Source organism: Ascaphus truei, chromosome 3 (assembly GCF_040206685.1).
Source record: "Ascaphus truei isolate aAscTru1 chromosome 3, aAscTru1.hap1, whole genome shotgun sequence".
NCBI lineage: Eukaryota > Metazoa > Chordata > Amphibia > Anura > Ascaphidae > Ascaphus > Ascaphus truei.
Window position 1 is genome coordinate 285,841,117 of NC_134485.1, and position 19,968 is coordinate 285,861,084.

The window sequence follows — 19,968 nt, forward strand, 5'->3', positions numbered from 1 at the left end:
TTCTGAAAAATATTATTTATTATTTAAAACATTCCAAAACAGCAGTATACAGTCGCCATCGGTATGAAATCATACACTGTCATATTAAAGCATTAGTGCAATTTCATTTTGTAAAATGCCTATCAAAAGATTTATGCCCACCTTTCATCTTCTGTAAATGGACAGTAAGTAAAACAGTTTTATTAAGCACAAAAAGTACCCCAACCAACAAGTAGTTCTAAATCATTGCAGTAAAGCTGCAAGAAGTAAATAATTATTATTGTACAAGTCATTAAATAGTTAAATAATAAATAAAGCATGTAAACAAAAATATGACAACATAATTTTAAGATGCTTTTATGAAATTTTGCAGTGAATATTCCCGCCTGCTACCCTTGTGCTTTTGCAAAAAAATAAAAAAAAGTACACCTTACATATTTTACCTATGAAATTCGAAATATCCCAAGTGATTAAAAAAATACTGCCTATAAAAAACAAATATCTATGGCACAAAATGTTAAGCAGCCTTTTGAGATGTGTTCAGTCATTTAGGTGTAAAACTGTGCATATAAAACAAAACAGTGTTGAAACTCTCAAAATACATCAGTGACCTCATGCTTCATAGTGCTTCAAGCATGTCCGTGTAGAGAGAGAGAGAGGGGGGAAAAAAACCAAACATTTTAGTGTATGGGTTATAATTAAAAAGTACCATTGGACAACATGTGTTAACGGAAACAAAGTATTTACTAATGCTTCTTTGCATATGTTATGAATGTTTCATCTTGTATTATGAAACTATATTGCAGTTATTGGTCTGACAATTATTCCACGCCAAACATTTAAGCGCTACATTAGGCCTCTGATAATCTGCTCATACAGTAAAACGTATATTACAAATGTCAACACTATTTACCCAGCCAGCTGGGATGTGTATCACTTGATTTATTTTGTACATGGGTGCCTCACTTCAAACATGTCAGTAGCATCCATCTCTCCAATTACCATCTCGCAGAGCACTAAGTGGTGATAAAGTCTTGGGAGGTTGAAGAAAACTGAAAAGAAAAAAGTATAACGTATTTTGAGACAAAATATCGCTATTGTAACAGTCATAGAACAAAAATATGCAACGGATACAGTAAACTGGAGATAGGAGTGCCAACTCCCACCACTCCTAAGATAATAAATAAAGTGTTGTGAAGGTGCAGGGAAACCCAAAGGGACCCCTAGACCTCTGAATGCATATAGACATAAAGGAGTACGGAGCCTGCACTCAAAATCACGGTAGAATAGACAACGGGTAAATCCAAGTAAATTATTTATTTTAAAATCAGCAATACGAACAGATTACATACACTGTGTATGCAAACACACACAGATCAGTGGCGTAAGGTCATATCTATAAAGAGCAGAGAAATAGGTATGACATGTGAAGAGAATACTTACCTGAGCTCACTATACAAAGAGAATACTTAGCTGAGCTCACAGTACAAAAGAATACTTAGCTGAGCTCACTATACAAAGAGAATACTTACCTGAGCTCACTGCAGAAAAAAGGAGCTGCAAGGGAAGGTACTGTAGAAGGTAGATGGGGGGAGTGGGGGGAACAACAAATGGAAGGGGTGCTGGTAAAAAGAAAGGCTCACACTAGGGTAAACGAACCACATAAAAAAAGTAATAGAATGGGGAACCAGCAATAACAAGCCAAAAAACAAATAAAAGACCTCTGTCCAAAGTGCAGCCTCACGGACGGACGGTTTTCCTGTGACTCGCATTTTGTTGGCTCGCATAGCAGCATTCTTCTCCTTACCTTGACCTCCCTTCTATGCTGAAATGTGGTATTAATGCTATTGGGTACTCACATGGGCAACTTGATAAGGGAAGTACTGCGGTGGTTAGGAACGGACCTGAGGATAGGGTTGTCCACGAAAAGTTGCCCCCTTGATTTAGCCTTCCTTCCCCCCCTTTGCTTTGGCTTGTTATTTCTGGTTCCTTTATCTTTAAAAAAAAAATATTGTGGTTTGCTTACCCGTGTGACTTTCTACCAGCACCCCTTCCATTTGTTGTTCTCCTTCCTTTGCAGCCCCTTTTTTCTGCAGTGAGTTCAGCGAAATGTTCTCTTTGTATAGCGAGTTGGCCAAGTATTCTCTTTACATTTCATACCTATTTCTGTGCTCTTTATAGATATCTGAGCTTACGCTACTGACGTGTGTGTTTGTATACAGTGTATAGAGTCTGTTCTTGTTGCTGATTTAAAGTAAATGACTTACTGTACTTTGATTTATCTATTCTCCTTTCTTCCTTGATTTTGAGTTTGGGTTCCATACTCCTTTGTGAGTAAACTGGATATAATCCTAAAAATATAAAATGTTAAAATATACAGTATTCAACTAATATGATTTAAAGGAGAAATGTGCTCAGGTGTATATGTATTTTTTATTAATTATATTTAACCAGCCATGTAATGTACACAGCACTCCACTCAATACACATTTGACACAAGCACACAAAATAGGAATCAGAATCTGCGATCCAAAAAGCTTACAATCCAAGAGCTATGTTGGGAGATGTATAGAGACAATAAGATTCAGGTTTAAGTGCACTGGATACGGTAGGTGTGCTTGGCTAAGATGCTGCCGTTAGGAAGGGCAGGTGTGGGTGGTGGGAACTGAACAGTCTTGAAAATAAGCGCTTTAGAAATGCGTCATTCAGAACATGTGTTTTTTCAGGCTCATCATTTAGGAGTATTGAGAAAGTGCTTGGCAAGTACTAAGAATAGGTGAATTCCACAGGTAGACAGTAGCGAGGAAAAATAATTTTAGGTGTGATATCAGTAGAGATCAGAGGGATAGAAAGAAAAACAAACATCCTTAGCAGTGCTATTATAAGCAAGTTGGTGAATACCTTCACATAAAAATATGAAGGAAAAAAAATGATTAAGATGCAGAATAAACATCAACTTCACATCAGACAGCCAGTAAACTGTTCACCCACACTGTGTAGTAATCAATTGGTTCAAGCATTCTGGTGGCACCACATGAAGAGAACAGAAGATTTAACATTGAGTATTTATTATTCTATGATACCAATAAAAAAAAGTGTACGAGTGACACTTATAGGTCAGTAAGTATTACTAAACTCGAGGAATTGCAGCTCCTGTCCTCAGCTCTCGTACTCTGTACTGACTGGTCAATCCAGTCCTCAACGTGCGTTGATTACTCTTCGTCAGGAGTGCAATCTGATAACAAATGTGGACTGCAACTCTGCTTATATGCTCTACAAATCTGTTCTATTGCTAATAAAATTGGTACAACTGGGACGTTTTCCCACTTCTCATAAAATGCAAAAAAATCAAATCAAGTTTATACTTTAAAAAAAAAAATATTATAAAACTAATACATACATATGTGAACATGTATAAAAACACAGTATAGGACAATCCCTAAGGAGTACTGTTAACTAAGGAGAATGTTGATAGAACTTCCCCTTGCTTCTTGAGGGGGAAGAGGCAGTCCCCTTATCCCATGTAGCATCTCCCTAAAACTGAAGCTGGACAGAGAAAAAATAAAAATATGCACCGGATAGGAGTAAGAAAGTTTGTATTAAAAAACATAGAGCAAGGTAACAGAGTTCAAACGATCAACCAAGATTAATCCGTAGTCCAATGGTAGAAGGCTGCATGGGCCACATGTGCAGCAGGCTCTTGGAACTCTACTGGTCCCTATATTGCCACTAGGCATGCTGACAGAATGTGTGACCGAATTTTGCTTCGTTAGGGATAAAACGCAGACTTTCCCTTGTTCCCTTTTATATCCAACCTTTCAATGAAACCATTTAAAATACTTAAAAATCAGCACATTGATTGAGATTAGGAATGGAGATTAAAATGAACGATGTGCCAATGCATTGATTAGATCCTATTCATGAAAAATAGACCATTAATAGATTACTAAAAAAAAAAGTAAATAAATTAATGTGTACAGTATATTTGATTTAATAAAGTCATCATGGTTTTGAAAATTCTAAATTTACTCAGGAGTAGAATGCAATCTTAGACTCATTTTCTCTGGTTCCCCTTTCCCCTTATACATAAAGTTTCACGAGTGAGATATATCTATCCAGACCTCTTAATTTCCCAAATTAGTGGGGGGATTCAATTTAAAAAAAAAAAAGTGTGTGACGGTAGGGGGTAGTTGGCCTCACATAATTAAGGTGGAGCCCGGCTAGCTACCCCTAAAACCGTGTGTGTTTGCCCACCTCTGTACGCTTGCAGGGCGGTTACAGTTCATATGTTATGTCCCCGGTTAGCTACTGCAAAGACGTGGTATTTTTAGCCAACTATGTCCGCAGACATGGCGGCTACAGTTTGAAGGTTTTGGACCCCTTAAGGGAAAAAGCCTCAAAAACAGTGGTTCGGTAAATAGAACTGTTGTGCTGCATATTGGGGAAAAAATTATGTTGCATCTTGTAAATAATATAAAGCACTTGTATTCCCGATATTCTATTTTCCCCCAGCCAACATGTGTATTTTGTAGATTGCATATGGCATTTCTATGAAGGTAGACTCGATGATTGAATCAGCCGTGGTGCCTGCATAGAAATGTGGGTTGAGACAAAGGCTGGGAGCGGCGAGGTGCTGAGACATTGGGTAAGTGGGGAAGGGTACCCAATCAGGTCCAGGGATGGGATTTTGTTAAAAAAACACTAGATGGCGCTCTACTGTACCACAAGCAGTGAAAATATTATGCAAAAAATAGTGCAGTGATAACAAAATTCAAATAATAAACAGTGAAATATATTAATAACAGTGAAATAAAGGCAAAAACAACTTATCACTCGACCCCGACAAAAGACTGTTCCAGAAGTCTTGCAGCAATAGTGTAGAGGAAGTTCCAGGGGAGCGTCGCCGTATGCACATAAAAAGAAAAAAACAGTGGATAGTGTAATATTGTAAAAAACAATAAAAAGTGAAAGTGAATAACAAATTCCTACTCACAAAAGTAGCAGGAATATAGGCATGTGAGTGAATAATACTCTGTGATGCAGCTCGTTCCGGAGGTTTGGTATATGGGTCAGCACATCTTGGAAAAATAGAAAACAGCCATAGTGTAGATGGAAATAAACTTTATCTAATAAGTAAGTCAATTGGAGGCTTACGGCTTTAGAAGAAGGAAATACAGCATTGGGGATGTTATCTCAGATGCAGCATAGGTCGTCTCGTCTGCTTCTACCCGCTGGCGGCGTCCGCGAATGTCACTTCCGGATCGTGACGTCACTTCCTGCCGGAGCTAAGGATCGTGAGAGTTCCCTTGCTTCTTTCCCTCCTCTACCAAGATGGCGGCGGAAGCCCGACTCGACGCGTTTCGACGTGATGACGTCTTCTTCAGGAGTGGCTTATGGGTACTGACAGCTCGGTATATATACCTACTACCTTGCTGTGATAGGTGCTTTACTTATTGACGGCGCGATTGTAAATAACGTTATCAAATCCATACAATAAACAGACATGTGCACACTATAAGTTAAGACAATAGCAATAAAATAGCATATAGGTCACAATAAGTAAACTAATAAATATATGCACACTATAAGATAATATCAATAAAATAGCTTATAGGTCACATAGTCTAATGTTAAAAATCAACAAAATAATGTATATAAACACTGTTGATTAATATGCATTAGACCCTGGAGTGTTCATGCTGTTTGGGGGCAGCATCAACACGTTTTTATACTTTTTAATTGGTATACAATTAGCTATTTTATTAGTATTGTATTAATCAACAGTGTTTATATACATTATTTTGTTGATTTTTAACATTAGACTATGTGACCTATAAGCTATTTTATTGATATTATCTTACAGTGTGCATATATTTATTAGTTTACTTATTGTGACCTATATGCTATTTTATTGCTATTGTCTTAACTTATAGTGTGCACATGTCTGTTTATTGTATGGATTTGATAACGTTATTTACAATCGCGCCGTCAATAAGTAAAGCACCTATCACAGCAAGGTAGTAGGTATATATACCGAGCTGTCAGTACCCATAAGCTACTCCTGAAGAAGACGTCATCACGTCGAAACGCGTCGAGTCGGGCTTCCGCCGCCATCTTGGTAGAGGAGGGAAAGAAGTGTAAGGGGGTCACCCCCGGTTCCCCTGATCTTCCTTTGCCCCTGTCTTACCCCTGTGGCAGTGGGGGAAAGGGATGGCGAGCTTCGCCCATGCGCAGTAAAGATCGCGCACGCGGTCCCCATAGAAAAGAGCTGTACCAAGAACTACAATTCCCAGCAGCCTCTAGGGACTGCACTTTCACCTTTGTCACAGGCAGCATTGAAGCCAATAGAGCTGGCAGATTCTCATGCTGCAGAGTTGCAACAATGTTGTGTGCAGACAGGGTTTTTAGCAGTTGGAGCAGGCTAATCAGAGAGAGACCGGAGCAGCCCAGGGAAGGAGGTAGGGTACAGGAGTCAGGGACTCCCTGTACTAGGCCAGTATCCCCAGGGCCCCAGATAGCTCAGCTCCCCAGTAAAGTGAGTGTTGCCAGGGACAGCCCTCAGGTTAGGGACCCTGTCACTTGCATTAGTGGGAGCTGGGGAACAGAAGGGAAGAAAGGCAGCAGCGGACTTAGTGTTAAGTTGCAGGATGTTGCTGCATGCGCTGATCGTTATCAGTTAAGTGAGTTGGAGTCAGGGAGCTGTGAGGGAAGGAAGGGTGCGGGGAGCGAGTGCAGCTCCTGCACCCATATAGGTACCCACACCCCAGGTAGGCCCCAACTCCCCACTAGTTTAGTGGGTAAGTGCTGAGGGAGGCCCAAGATAGGGACGCTGCCCTTAGCATAGAGTGCTACCTTGTCAGAGTCACGGCTGTTAGTGCTGTGAGGTCTGACAGGCAGGCATCTTATTGCGCAGCACGTTGGCTGCAGCCTCCAGTGAGCTACAGCTTGCTGCTGTAGGCGCTGGGACTAGTTAGAAAGTAGTGAGGCTGAAGGGACTTGGGTAGTTAGGGGAGTGGGACAGGTCATTACCCCCTACCGGCCATAGGAGTTCCCCAAGCCACTGCAGGTTGCTGTACTACAGGGACAGGCCCTAGGTTAGGGTTCCTGTCACGTTAGTTCCACTTATATAGATAGGGACACAGCGGCTGCTGCTGTTCCTGTGGGAGCGGTTGGACCCACGTTGGGGTTCACAGAGACTTTCGTACGAATAGGATCGCCCCTGGCGGTCCGCACGTGCAAGGAGTTCGGTTGGAGGATCAGACGGATTCATCACACGTCTGACCCTTTGAGAAGATTGTTGCTGACCCGAGCACCGGAGTGCTCGGCAGGTATTATACCATCATATGTGCACCAACAGGCCTAGAGGTTCTTAGTGACTGCGCAGTCACCCATTGACTATCTCTGTAGAAGTACGGGACATTGGGTGGGGTTCTTGGGACACTGGGTGGGATCACCTAGTGTTGGGGAATCGTCCTGTGAGACGTCACTGTTTAGTGTCTCCTCGTGAGAGGGACACAGGTCATTAGGAATGTGATGAGTTGTTATGCATGTTAGTAAAGCCATTAGTTATTATACCCCACTGTGTATGTGATTATTAGTGATTGTCCTGCGAGGAACCACTCCCCCTCTGGCGGGAGCCATCGCAGGTGGAGGCGCTGAATTGAGTAAGTGATTACCCCTAGTATAATTGCCCCAGGTTCCCCGTGGCGGAAGCTCAGCCCTCCTGTGAGCCAACAGGTATTGCACCACACCTGGTAACACTGTATGTTCTCTGCACCCCCACACACAGTATCTGCGATTGGGGGGGGGAATACCCGTTACATTTGGAGGCGCTGCTGAGATAGAGACCTGGGGTGCCCTGTTTCATTTTTTTTAAATTGTCCCATTCCCATTTTTCACCATGTGGGCGCTCTCCAGACAGGAGGTCTCCACCTGGGCCTCGAAGCTTAGTGCAACTCCTAACCACATGGTTGCCGTGGGGGCAGTCCCTGCTGGCATGTCTCTGCTGGACGTTCAGGCGCAGGTTCGGAAGCTCCCTGGCCTGGATCGTACATGGGTCAGAGGACGAAGGTATGATATCACCTGGCAGTGGAGTACTATACTGATGTATGTAGACCATGCCATAAGCGAGGAAGATGGTCCTCAATTCTTGAGTCTGTCCGAGGGTCCGAATGAGGGGTGCCCCTTTATTTACCCTGAATCGGCCGTTCCTGCATGCAACGAGAGCCCTAATGTAGTTAGCAGGACTGTGATCAAAATGGAGGCTCCTGTAGCAAGGGAGGCTAATAGTGAGTCCCACCTAAAATGGCGGCTCCCGCCAACTCAAGATGACACACGTGCTTCTGACTGCCAGGCTGCTCAGAAAAAGGTTACAGAAAACCATCCGGGACTGGCGGGAAAACCAGAGCCCCGCCCCCGTAATGTGAGTGACTCAGCGCAGAGCCAGAGCCATCCAGTGATAGAGCACACCCCTCCTTTAAATTCCACCAGGGGGAGTGAGCACAGTGAACAGCCATTAGACCCTTCTATTCACCAGGAGGAAGAGGAGGAGGAAGGCATTGTCGTGGACATGGAATATTTTCTTTCTGAGCAGGAAACCGAGATAGACTGTCAGGACATACACCCCAATATGTATGTGGCCTGGCGTGCGCCCGGAGTAGATTCTCTTCTCTTCATATGCTCCTGCCTGCAAGAAGCCCACGCTCAGGGAGCCAAAGTGTCTCGGTTATCCCTCGACTACAGGACCATCGAGGTGGAAGGAGAAATGGGCATACAGTGTTTTAGCCCCACTTGTAACTGTTCTAGAGAGACATTGACATGGTGGTCCTACTTTGAGTGTTGCGGTGTGCGGTTATTGAAGTCTATTGTTCCCCAGCATGCCGAACCAGCAGAGGAGACAGAGGAATCACAGGGTAAGGTGTCTGTACCCCCATCTTCTTTTAGTGATTCCAGTGACCAACCCCTCGTGGTGATGCGCCTGCCGGCGGACCACGCGAGTGAAGTCATCAAGCCAATTATCTCAGTGAATCCTGATATGGGCCCGTGTGCCCTACAACGGGCCGCCCGGCCTACTACAGAGGTACAATCGGTCCTAGAAGAAGGACCAGTACCTACCGACGACCAGGGTGAGTCGACTGCCGCAGGGGTGTTGGGGGTGAGCCTCCAGGTGACCGCGGAGCACGATGGCTCCTTAAGTCTGGTCGCCCGGGCGAAGGGCTCCCCTCTGCATCGCGTCCTGGCGGAGGTGTCTCCCTTAGAAGATAGCTGTCCAGATGTGCGAGTGGACCAGCACCTATCGCCTATCGTCCAGGTGAAGAGAACCGTCAGTCTCATCGTGGTGTCCAGTAAAGCACAGATGGTACCTGACAGTGTTCCAGAGGAAGAGGAATCCATTGCAAGCCAGCGGAGTGGTGAGGAACCTCCTGACTCCCCACAGGCTCCTGATCTGAGTGTGAGCCCGTGTGCTCCGACCCAAATGTTCCCAGGACTGGGATCCAACGCTCCCGAGTTTCCAGCAAGTAAGTGGACTGTCCCAGAAGTGCCGGGGACAGGTCCCAAGACAGTAGAGGTGGGAACTGACAGCGTCCCCAAGGACCTGTTGGCCACCGTGAATCATCGCAGTGGTAAGGTATCTACCCTTTACTCCCTGCCGGGTGAAACAGAAACTTTGAGGAAAAAGACATTGTCCATTTCTCGCTTCCCAGTGGAAGCTGTGCAAGTACGTAGGGACAAAGACTGTGTGGAGAAGGATTTAGGGAACGTTGCCTCCTTTCAGTCCAAAAAGGAGCGGCCCATTCGCCAAGTGGTGGACCGCGGGAAAGGTCCTGGCCTCCTGGTCTATCGCATCCATGCCGCGGATGCCCGGGTAAAGGCCTGGTTAAGAGACATTGTGCTATTCCTTCCACCAGGGGGAGGAAGCAGTATGGAATCAGTGACTGTTGCACTTGAACGTGCTCTCCAAGAATTTTTTTTGGGGGAGGCTCACGGACGCAAAAGTGAGGTACCCCCACCTGATCAGTTAGGGGCACTCCAACAAAGGTCTCAGCAAACAGCCATTACTCAGCTGGCCTCAGTTATCATATGTGATCTGTCTTGTACCCTGTGGTGTAAAGTTAACCTGCTAAGTGTACCGTTTATGCAATGCAAATTTTTATTGTGTAAACTTATGCCGTGTGATGTCGTTCCCCAAGCGGGGACGTTGGATTTTTCACCAGGGGGAGTGTGTAAGGGGGTCACCCCCGGTTCCCCTGATCTTCCTTTGCCCCTGTCTTACCCCTGTGGCAGTGGGGGAAAGGGATGGCGAGCTTCGCCCATGCGCAGTAAAGATCGCGCACGCGGTCCCCATAGAAAAGAGCTGTACCAAGAACTACAATTCCCAGCAGCCTCTAGGGACTGCACTTTCACCTTTGTCACAGGCAGCATTGAAGCCAATAGAGCTGGCAGATTCTCATGCTGCAGAGTTGCAACAATGTTGTGTGCAGACAGGGTTTTTAGCAGTTGGAGCAGGCTAATCAGAGAGAGACCGGAGCAGCCCAGGGAAGGAGGTAGGGTACAGGAGTCAGGGACTCCCTGTACTAGGCCAGTATCCCCAGGGCCCCAGATAGCTCAGCTCCCCAGTAAAGTGAGTGTTGCCAGGGACAGCCCTCAGGTTAGGGACCCTGTCACTTGCATTAGTGGGAGCTGGGGAACAGAAGGGAAGAAAGGCAGCAGTGGACTTAGTGTTAAGTTGCAGGATGTTGCTGCATGCGCTGATCGTTATCAGTTAAGTGAGTTGGAGTCAGGGAGCTGTGAGGGAAGGAAGGGTGCGGGGAGCGAGTGCAGCTCCTGCACCCATATAGGTACCCACACCCCAGGTAGGCCCCAACTCCCCACTAGTTTAGTGGGTAAGTGCTGAGGGAGGCCCAAGATAGGGACGCTGCCCTTAGCATAGAGTGCTACCTTGTCAGAGTCACGGCTGTTAGTGCTGTGAGGTCTGACAGGCAGGCATCTTGTTGCGCAGCACGTTGGCTGCAGCCTCCAGTGAGCTACAGCTTGCTGCTGTAGGCGCTGGGACTAGTTAGAAAGTAGTGAGGCTGAAGGGACTTGGGTAGTTAGGGGAGTGGGACAGGTCATTACCCCCTACCGGCCATAGGAGTTCCCCAAGCCACTGCAGGTTGCTGTACTACAGGGACAGGCCCTAGGTTAGGGTTCCTGTCACGTTAGTTCCACTTATATAGATAGGGACACAGCGGCTGCTGCTGTTCCTGTGGGAGCGGTTGGACCCACGTTGGGGTTCACAGAGACTTTCGTACGAATAGGATCGCCCCTGGCGGTCCGCACGTGCAAGGAGTTCGGTTGGAGGATCAGACGGATTCATCACACGTCTGACCCTTTGAGAAGATTGTTGCTGACCCGAGCACCGGAGTGCTCGGCAGGTATTATACCATCATATGTGCACCAACAGGCCTAGAGGTTCTTAGTGACTGCGCAGTCACCCATTGACTATCTCTGTAGAAGTACGGGACATTGGGTGGGGTTCCTGGGACACTGGGTGGGATCACCTAGTGTTGGGGAATCGTCCTGTGAGACGTCACTGTTTAGTGTCTCCTCGTGAGAGGGACACAGGTCATTAGGAATGTGATGAGTTGTTATGCATGTTAGTAAAGCCATTAGTTATTATACCCCACTGTGTATGTGATTATTAGTGATTGTCCTGCGAGGAACCACTCCCCCTCTGGCGGGAGCCATCGCAGGTGGAGGCGCTGAATTGAGTAAGTGATTACCCCTAGTATAATTGCCCCAGGTTCCCCGTGGCGGAAGCTCAGCCCTCCTGTGAGCCAACAGGTATTGCACCACACCTGGTAACACTGTATGTTCTCTGCACCCCCACACACAGTATCTGCGATTGGGGGGGGGAATAACCGTTACAGAAGCAAGGGAACTCTCACGATCCTTAGCTCCGGCAAGAAGTGACGTCACGATCCGGAAGTGACGTTCGCGGACGCCGCCAGCGGGTAGAAGCAGACGAGACGACCTATGCTGCATCTGAGATAACATCCCCAATGCTGTATTTCCTTCTAAAGCCGTAAGCCTCCAATTGACTTACTTATTAGATAAAGTTTATTTCCATCTACACTATGGCTGTTTTCTATTTTTCCAAGATGTGCTGACCCATATACCAAACCTCCGGAACGAGCTGCATCACAGAGTATTATTCACTCACATGCCTATATTCCTGCTACTTTTGTGAGTAGGAATTTGTTATTCACTTTCACTTTTTATTGTTTTTTACAATATTACACTATCCACTGTTTTTTTCTTTTTATGTGCATACGGCGACGCTCCCCTGGAACTTCCTCTACACCAGGGATGGGATTTCACAGGTTTTGTTCCCTGCAGACTCTGAGGCGCATACCCTGCGGGAGGTATAGGGCTGGCCAGGGGGAGCCGCTTTATGGTCTGAGCCCTGTAGGCATGCTTCCCATTGGCCAGTTCGAATTCCCCACTTCCCAGAAGCTATGTCACCACAGGGTGGTCTCGAGTGCCCATGCACGCTCCCTCCCCTGGCATTGGTTGCACGATCTCAATCCGTGCTCTGGTTGGCTGGCGGCTCGTTCCATGTAAAGGATAGCCACCGAGGGCAATGTGCGCTGCCGATCAGAGCGAGCTTGGATTCTGACAGTGATCAGCTGGAGATATATGTGTGTTCAGCGCTCTGATATCCTAGAAGAGAAGTGGACAGGGCAAGTCAACTTGAAGCAGGCCACTGCACCTAGCGAGGCTAGTCTACTCCCCAGGTCCCCAGTTGGTATTGTATTCTGTTGTTGTGTATTTTGTCTTGTCTGCTGACTTGCCAGAATAAACCTAATTTCATTCAACAATTTTGTCTGGTGCTAGTGATCCCAGTGTAAAAGTATTGGTCTCCCGTGACAGTATGAAAGACAACAACATTTTAAAGGAGATCACATTGATTTTCTGTGAGGAGATTAAGAAACCACTTGTTATGTAACCCTTCTAAAAAAAAAAACATGACCAATCCCACTATGATCCATAAATCATGACATCTCTTGCTAAAAGAGTATCCAATAAAACATATAGAAAGGTGCTATTTTCTCTTTAGGTATCAAAGAATAGACCTAACAGGACAAATTCACGGACCACTAATAGATTTATACCTGCGAAAATGTCTAATGCTGCATACATCTGGTCTAATAAATGTGATTGTTATAGTTCAAAGATACATTTAGAACACATCATCACTAATAGAGCCGAAACAGAAAAAAATCATACAAAAATAGATCTGAACTTTTACGTACCCCTGAAGGGATCAACTCTATTGATGAAAAAAAGGTCTTCCTTACCAAAACCTTTACAGATTCAGGAGAAAAGGGATTTATGAATGAGTGAAAGGGAAACCAACACTACAAAAGCACTTTTTGAAAGGGGGATGTGGACCCTATTAATACCGATAATTTTAATTTACAGATTACATTAAATTTGAAGAAAAAAAAAAAAAACACTTTCTATATCTAGAAATATAAAATGAGAATAACACAGTTTGTACCAGTGCACTCTTTAAGGATGATTTCACATCTTAAAAGCAAATCACCTTACTTGATTTAGAATAGGAAAGAATTGTTCTGAGGAGTTCAAATTATTATAATCTTTTACTTTCAGGAGATTGTATATCATGTCACCTCCCCCACCCCTTTTAAATTTTTGTACCCCCTCCCTCCTGATCCTTTCTTTTTATAATTTGTTTTCAAAGCGACAATCCAAACCAGCAATTTTTTACATTTTCTGTATATAGGATAGAAGCGTGGGGTCTCTGGGGCTGAACCCCATTATTTAACAGAGAAACCCTTCCTTCCAGAGATACTAATCTCTGAAATAGGTGCCGACAGCAGCTCTCCTCGGCTGCCAGGGATCAAGTAATGGCAGTTAAAAGATCTCGCACCCTGCGGTCCAATAGGAAGCCGTGACATAATCGGTGGAGCTTTCTATTGGCCAATGTGATGCGGGAGCTTTAGGCCTCGTCCCTACTGCTCGCGCTACGGCGTGTGTGGCGAAAACAAGGTACGGCCCTCTATGGGGCCGGCCCCAGTCCCTGCCTGCCCGCAGAAAAAGCGATGCGCAACCACCTTTGCCAAAAGAAGACAAGATTTTTGTCTTTTGGCGCGGCGGCTGAGCAATGGCTTGTCACGACGGCGGTTCAGCCAATGGAGGCGAACCAGCCGCGTGATGGTCATGTGCGCACCCCCACCACGCCTCCCCATCGCGAGTGATCTTAAGTCCTTCAGATCGCTCGGATGGAGGGGACGCGCTTTGCACTGGGGCCGTAGCTTTAAACTTTAAAACCGAGCATGCTCAGCTGGAGCGGCTACTGGCACATACTTCAGAGGTAATTATCTCCGCAAATAGGGGGTTCCAGGAGCTGAAATTAATGGGGTTCAGCTCTGGAGGGCACCTGCTTCAATGCTGTATAAATACAAATCGTAGTCTCGGATTGCTCCTTTAATATTGAAATGGCAATACAAATCGCAATTTTTTTTTTAAATATATGGTTTTTACAAAAAGGATATATGAAGGTTATTGAATCTGCTTTTATAAAGGCTCACAATATAATATGACGGCAAATCCAGGTAAAACCTTAAGAACAGGATCTTGGAACAGCCACAAAATAAAAAAAATACTACGACAGCTGCAGCTAACCTTATGGTCTCCAGTGGCACCCACAGTCGTTGTGGCACCGGAGTATAAATCGCGGCAGACATTTCCGGTTCTGCCGACCCTTGCTTCTGCTACCGTGGCACGGGAGACCCTGAGTCTTGCTAAATATGTATATAAATTAATGTGTATATTAACCATTTGTTCTTTTTATGACACATCAATTCTTCACAAATGGAATTTTATAAATGAACTAGCTGATATACCTGGCGTTGCCCGGGATTGCAGGGGCGGGGTGCGTGAAGGGCAGGGTGGGAAGGGGGGTGCGTGAAGGGCGGGGAGGGGGTGGGGGGAGAAGGGCAGGGGGAGGGGGTGGGGGGAGAAGCGCAGGGGGAGGGAGTGGGGGGCGAAGGGCAGGGGGAGGGGGCGAAGGGCAGGGGGAGGGGGCGAAGGGCAGGGGGCGAAAGGCAGGGGGTGGGGGCGAAAGGCAGGGGGTGGGGAGCGAAGGGAAAGGGGTGGGGGGCGATGGGCAGGGAGTGGGGTGCGAAGGGCAGGGGGCGGGGGGCGAAGGGCAGGGGGTGAAGGGCGAAGGGCAGGGGTAGGGGCTGAAGGGCAGGGGTAGGGCGTGGGGGGTGAAGGGCAGTGGTAGGGCGTGGGGGGTGAATGGCAGGGTGAAGGGCAGGGTAAGGGGGGGTGAAGGGCAGGGGTAGGGGGGGTGAAGGGCAGGGGTAGGGAGGGGGGTGAAGGGCAGGGGTGGGGAGGGGGGTGAAGGGCAGGGGTGGGGGGTGAAGGGCAGGGGTAGGGGGGATGAAGGGTAGGGGTAGGGGGGGTGAAGGGCAGGGGTAGAGGGGGTGAAGGGTAGGGGGGTGAAGGGCAGGGGTAGAGGGGTGAAGGGCAGGGGTAAGGGGGGTGAAGGGCAGGGGTAGGGGGGGTGAAGGGCAGGGGTAGGGGGGGGGTGAAGGGAAGGGGTAGGGGGGGTGAAGGGAAGGGGTAGGGGTGAGGAAGGGCAGGGGTGAAAGTGAGGCACAAATTGTTGGCAGTAGTAAAATGTCCCTCTCCACACACACACACACGATGGGAGTGAGAGGTGGTGGAGAGTGGGACTGGCGCAGATCCGAGGAGGCTGCTTGGCCACCCATCGGCCGGGGAGGTAGCGCCGGGGAGGTAAGGGAGCGCCGGGGAGGTAAGTGAGCATTGGCGGCTGGGTGAGAAGGTCCGTGCCGCGCTTCCCCTCCGTCCGGGAGCCGGTTGAGAGCGAGGGGGGAGGAGCCTGAAGTTGGCGGCTGTGGCAGGAGGGCCGCGCCGTGCTTCCCCTCCGTCCGGGAGCCGGTGCAGGGCGGCGCACGTGATGGGGGGGGCAGAGAGGGGAGAGAGAGTGAGAGTGTGTGTGTGTGTGTGTGTGTCCTTTGGCCCGTCACTCCGCCTCAGGCCAATGAGATGTGTGCGGGGGCAGGCAGGCCAAGGGAGCCATCTCATTGGCCTGAGGCGGAGCGATGGGCCAAAGGTCCAATGTGATTGCCCCTAGGGACAGGGAGACACAGGACAGACAGACAGGCATACAACGGTTTGAGAAATATATATATATATATAGATAGATAGATAGATAGATAGATAGATAGGGACATCATTTATTTACATTTAGATTCATCCATGCTTCTATTTTATTTTGAGTTATTTTAACTGGTTTAAAGAAAATTATAGATTTACCAAGGAACAAGGTAAACTCTGTGTTAATCCCCGACGAAGCAAAAGTTGTGAAGCACGTTTTAGTCCTGCAACAGACATCCCGCTCAGCTAGGTCACTACGCTTCTTCTCGATACATGACTGGCAGAGGCTCCAGGAACTGCAGCGTGCCCCCCCTGCAGCTTTCTGTTATTGGACTGTGAATTAGTCTCGGTCGATTTTTGTTACTTGCTTTATGTTTGAAAATGTGTTTTTTTCTTTTATATATGTAGCCAGGTCCCCCCTCACGTACTCACCCCCCTCCTTCCAGCATGCGAGCCGCGCGTGGTTGTGATTGCGGCCGGTTGCTAGGGACGCGAGCGGGCCGGTTGCCGGGGCTAGCGGAGCCGGGCGCCGCCATTGAAAGATAGCTCGCGCACCCGCAGTTAGAGCAGGTGCGGGAGAACTCCAATCAGCTCGCGCATGCACAGATGTAAGCCCGCGAAGCCCTAGCCTACCAGGGCAGGTATTGGCCAAGGACTACAGATACCAGGAGCATTAGGGAACCCCATGTGACGCCAGGGAGCCAATAGGGCTGTAGGAGCTCCCTGCTTGCAGGGAATAGATACTTTTCGCGGGGTTTTTGTGCACGGCAGTTGGTGACCGGAGCAGCTAGGGGAAGGAGGTAGGGTGCAGGAGTCAGTGACTCTCCGCACTAGGCCAGCCATTCCCCTAGGCCCCAGATAGCCCTGAGTCATCTTAGAGGAGTATTGTAGGGACAGGCCCTAGAGAGGGATCAGCCCCATTAGCTATTAGAGAGTAAGAATCAAGACTACTGCGTGTCTTGCGGAGCAAGCTGGACTGTTATCAGGGTGGGATCGCCCCTGAGGGATCATCCTGTGTTGGATCCGGAAATCGTGAAGGAGTTCGTCTCGATCCTTTGAGAAGTCCGTTGCAGGTCTGAGTACTGGAGTGCTCGGCAGGTAACCCACACCCTCACGTGCACCAACAAGGCCTATCTACCGACATAGTGGCTGCGCAGTCACACACACCCACACTGGTTTATGACTTGGGAGTGCGAGACATTGGGTTGGGGTTACTGAACACAGGGAGGGGTTTCTCGGTACAATCGTTAGCGTCCGCCGTGGCGCATAAGGTATTAGCGTCCGCCGTGGCGCATAATGTTTGGGCGTCCGCCGTGGCGCAGAGGTAAAGTGGTGTGATACGCTGTGATTAGTGTTCCCTCTAGAGAGGGACACGGGTTATACGAAGTGTGATATATTAGTGTTATTGTGTTCTCACTAAAAGCTCTTTGGTTATCTCATACATGTGTATTTGGTTATTGGAATTGTCCTGCGAGGAACCAATCCCCCTCTGGTGGGAGCCATCGCAGGTGGAGGCGCTGCATCGTTGTAAGTGATCACCCCTAGTGTAATTGCCCCAGGTTCCCCGTGGCGGAAGCTCAGACCTCCTGCGAGCCAACAGGTTATGCACCACACCTGAGTAACAGTGTGTGTTCCTTGCACCTACACGATATCTGCGATTGGGTGGGGGAAAACCCGTTACATTTGGAGGCGCTGCTGAGATTTGACCTGGGGTGCCCTATCTTATTTTTCCAAATTGTCCAATTCCTTTTTTTTATCATGGTTGTAAAGTCCGGACACGAGGTCCACGACTGGGCACTGAAGTTGGGAGTGCCGCCGACCCATGCGCTGGCGGTGTGCCACGTCCCTGTAGATATTCCCTCATCAGAGATACGAGCGGCATTGAGGCAAAACCCTCATCTCCGGAGGACTGCCCCCATAGTCGTGGTTGATCAGCACTTGGAAGATAAGGGGTATTGCTCCGTGTTAGTGAATATCGGGCGAAATATAAATGAAAGCCACGGTCCGTCCAGCTTGTGGTTCGAACGCTCGGCTGATGTTGATTGTCCGGTGGTGTACTCGGAGCGACCCATCAAATCTGAGCCCCGCAGCTCCCACACGAACTTGGAAGAGGTGGATATGTGTACATCACCTTCCCCCCCTGGGAGCTATTGCGAGTCTAATTTAGGTACCGTCGCCGACTGCAGCCCACCCCTAAGTATTGCCCAGCCCTCTGCTACCGAGGGAAATGACATCCGAATGCTAGCTCAGATTATTGCCAAGCTGGGAGGGGCCAAGGACGAAGCGTCGATCCAACAGCAGTATCGCAAACTAAAAATCTTTTCAGGAACAAAACCAACCCCGGCGGGTGAGGAAGCGTTTGCAGTGTGGATAGAGTACACTTCCCAGGTTGTAGAAGAATGGACGTGCCCTGAGTTAGCAAAACGACAACGCATAATGGAATGCCTGCGGCCACCCGCTTCTACCACCATACGACTGGCTAAGGATCAACATGCGGATGTTACCGCTCAACAAATGTTAGAGACTCTTGAACGGGCCTACGGGCGAACGGAAGACGAAGGACAACTGATGACGCGCTACTTCAACCTTCGCCAGAAACTGGGAGAAGAGCTATCCGATTACCTTCAGCGAATTAGGACTGTCTTATGGGAGATGCGAAAAAGGGACCAGATTAAGTCCACACAGGTGAATGAGTATTGCTGGAATCAATTCCTGAGAGGAGCACTTCCCGACAATTCTATCGCCCTCATGATTAAATGTTACCGGATGCGAGGTGATCCCCCTTGCTGGGAGGAGTTAATGGGTGAGATAAAGCAACATGAAGCCTACGCCCGGTTGCATACTCCCGCCAAGGTTAAGGAGCCTTCCACCAGTGATCCGACTAAAGCCACTGGGGCCAAGGCCAAGAACACCGCGAACCAAGAAGAGGAGGTCGCCACGAAGGGCATGGCCCCCAAAGCTAGACCCCCCCGTAACTCACCTCCTCCGTACAGGGGTCACCCTGAATCAAGAGACTTCTTTTGCTACACCTGCGGTAAGAAGGGCCACCTCTCCCGAGCCTGCCCAGAAAGGGAGGGCCTCCCCGAGGACAAAGGCTCCGACCGAAGAAACCCAGCCCGGTCGATGATATGCATAGTGCAAACCGCCGGATCTGACATGGAGACTTCCCCGGAAACTACTGATACCGACACCGGGGCTGGAGCTTCCAACCGGGAAGATTACTGCCAAGTAGGCCCTGCCGCTATCGTGCGGGTGTTAATAGAAAAGATATATGCAGCGGCTCTACTGGATACGGGGTCGCAAGTGACCATCATATACCGCCCGTTCTATAACCAGCACCTCCGGCATTGCCCTTTAGAAGCGGCCGACCATGTGAAAGTAAGGGGGTTAAGTAATGAAGATTACCCCATCGACGGGATTGTAAGGGTTCAAATGGAGATACCCCAACTGAATACCGGCAAGCAACACTCTATGTTTGTAACGGCGCTAGTGTGTCCGGAGCCCCAGGATCAGTATAAGTATCCGATCACCCTGGGTACCAACACCGACATAGTACAAGCGGTGGTTAGAGCGTACTTGAAAGAGACTAACGAATTGCCGCTCGCCACCTCCCTCCTAGATCCAGTCCTACGAGAGGAATGCAAACGGGTATATGCTCTGGAGCGTCATGGGGATCTATACAATCGGCAACGGGGGCTGACGACCATATTACCAGGGGGAGTACAAAAGATGGCCGTCTGGTGTTGTTATCCCGAACGAGAGGAGAGTGATCAGCTGTTCTCCCTGGAGAATACG

The 19,968-nt window shown here is 48.1% G+C and overlaps 1 protein-coding gene across 1 annotated transcript in view; it reads right to left on the bottom strand.

The window, feature by feature from the left end:
- Positions 1–19,968, bottom strand: part of SLAIN1 (SLAIN motif family member 1) — a 76,528-nt gene continuing 56,560 nt past the window's right edge. The window contains exon 8 of the mRNA XM_075590885.1: positions 1–1,031. Coding sequence (XP_075447000.1) covers positions 956–1,031 — 76 coding nt within the window. The 3' untranslated portion in view covers positions 1–955. The remainder of the gene's footprint in view (positions 1,032–19,968) is intronic.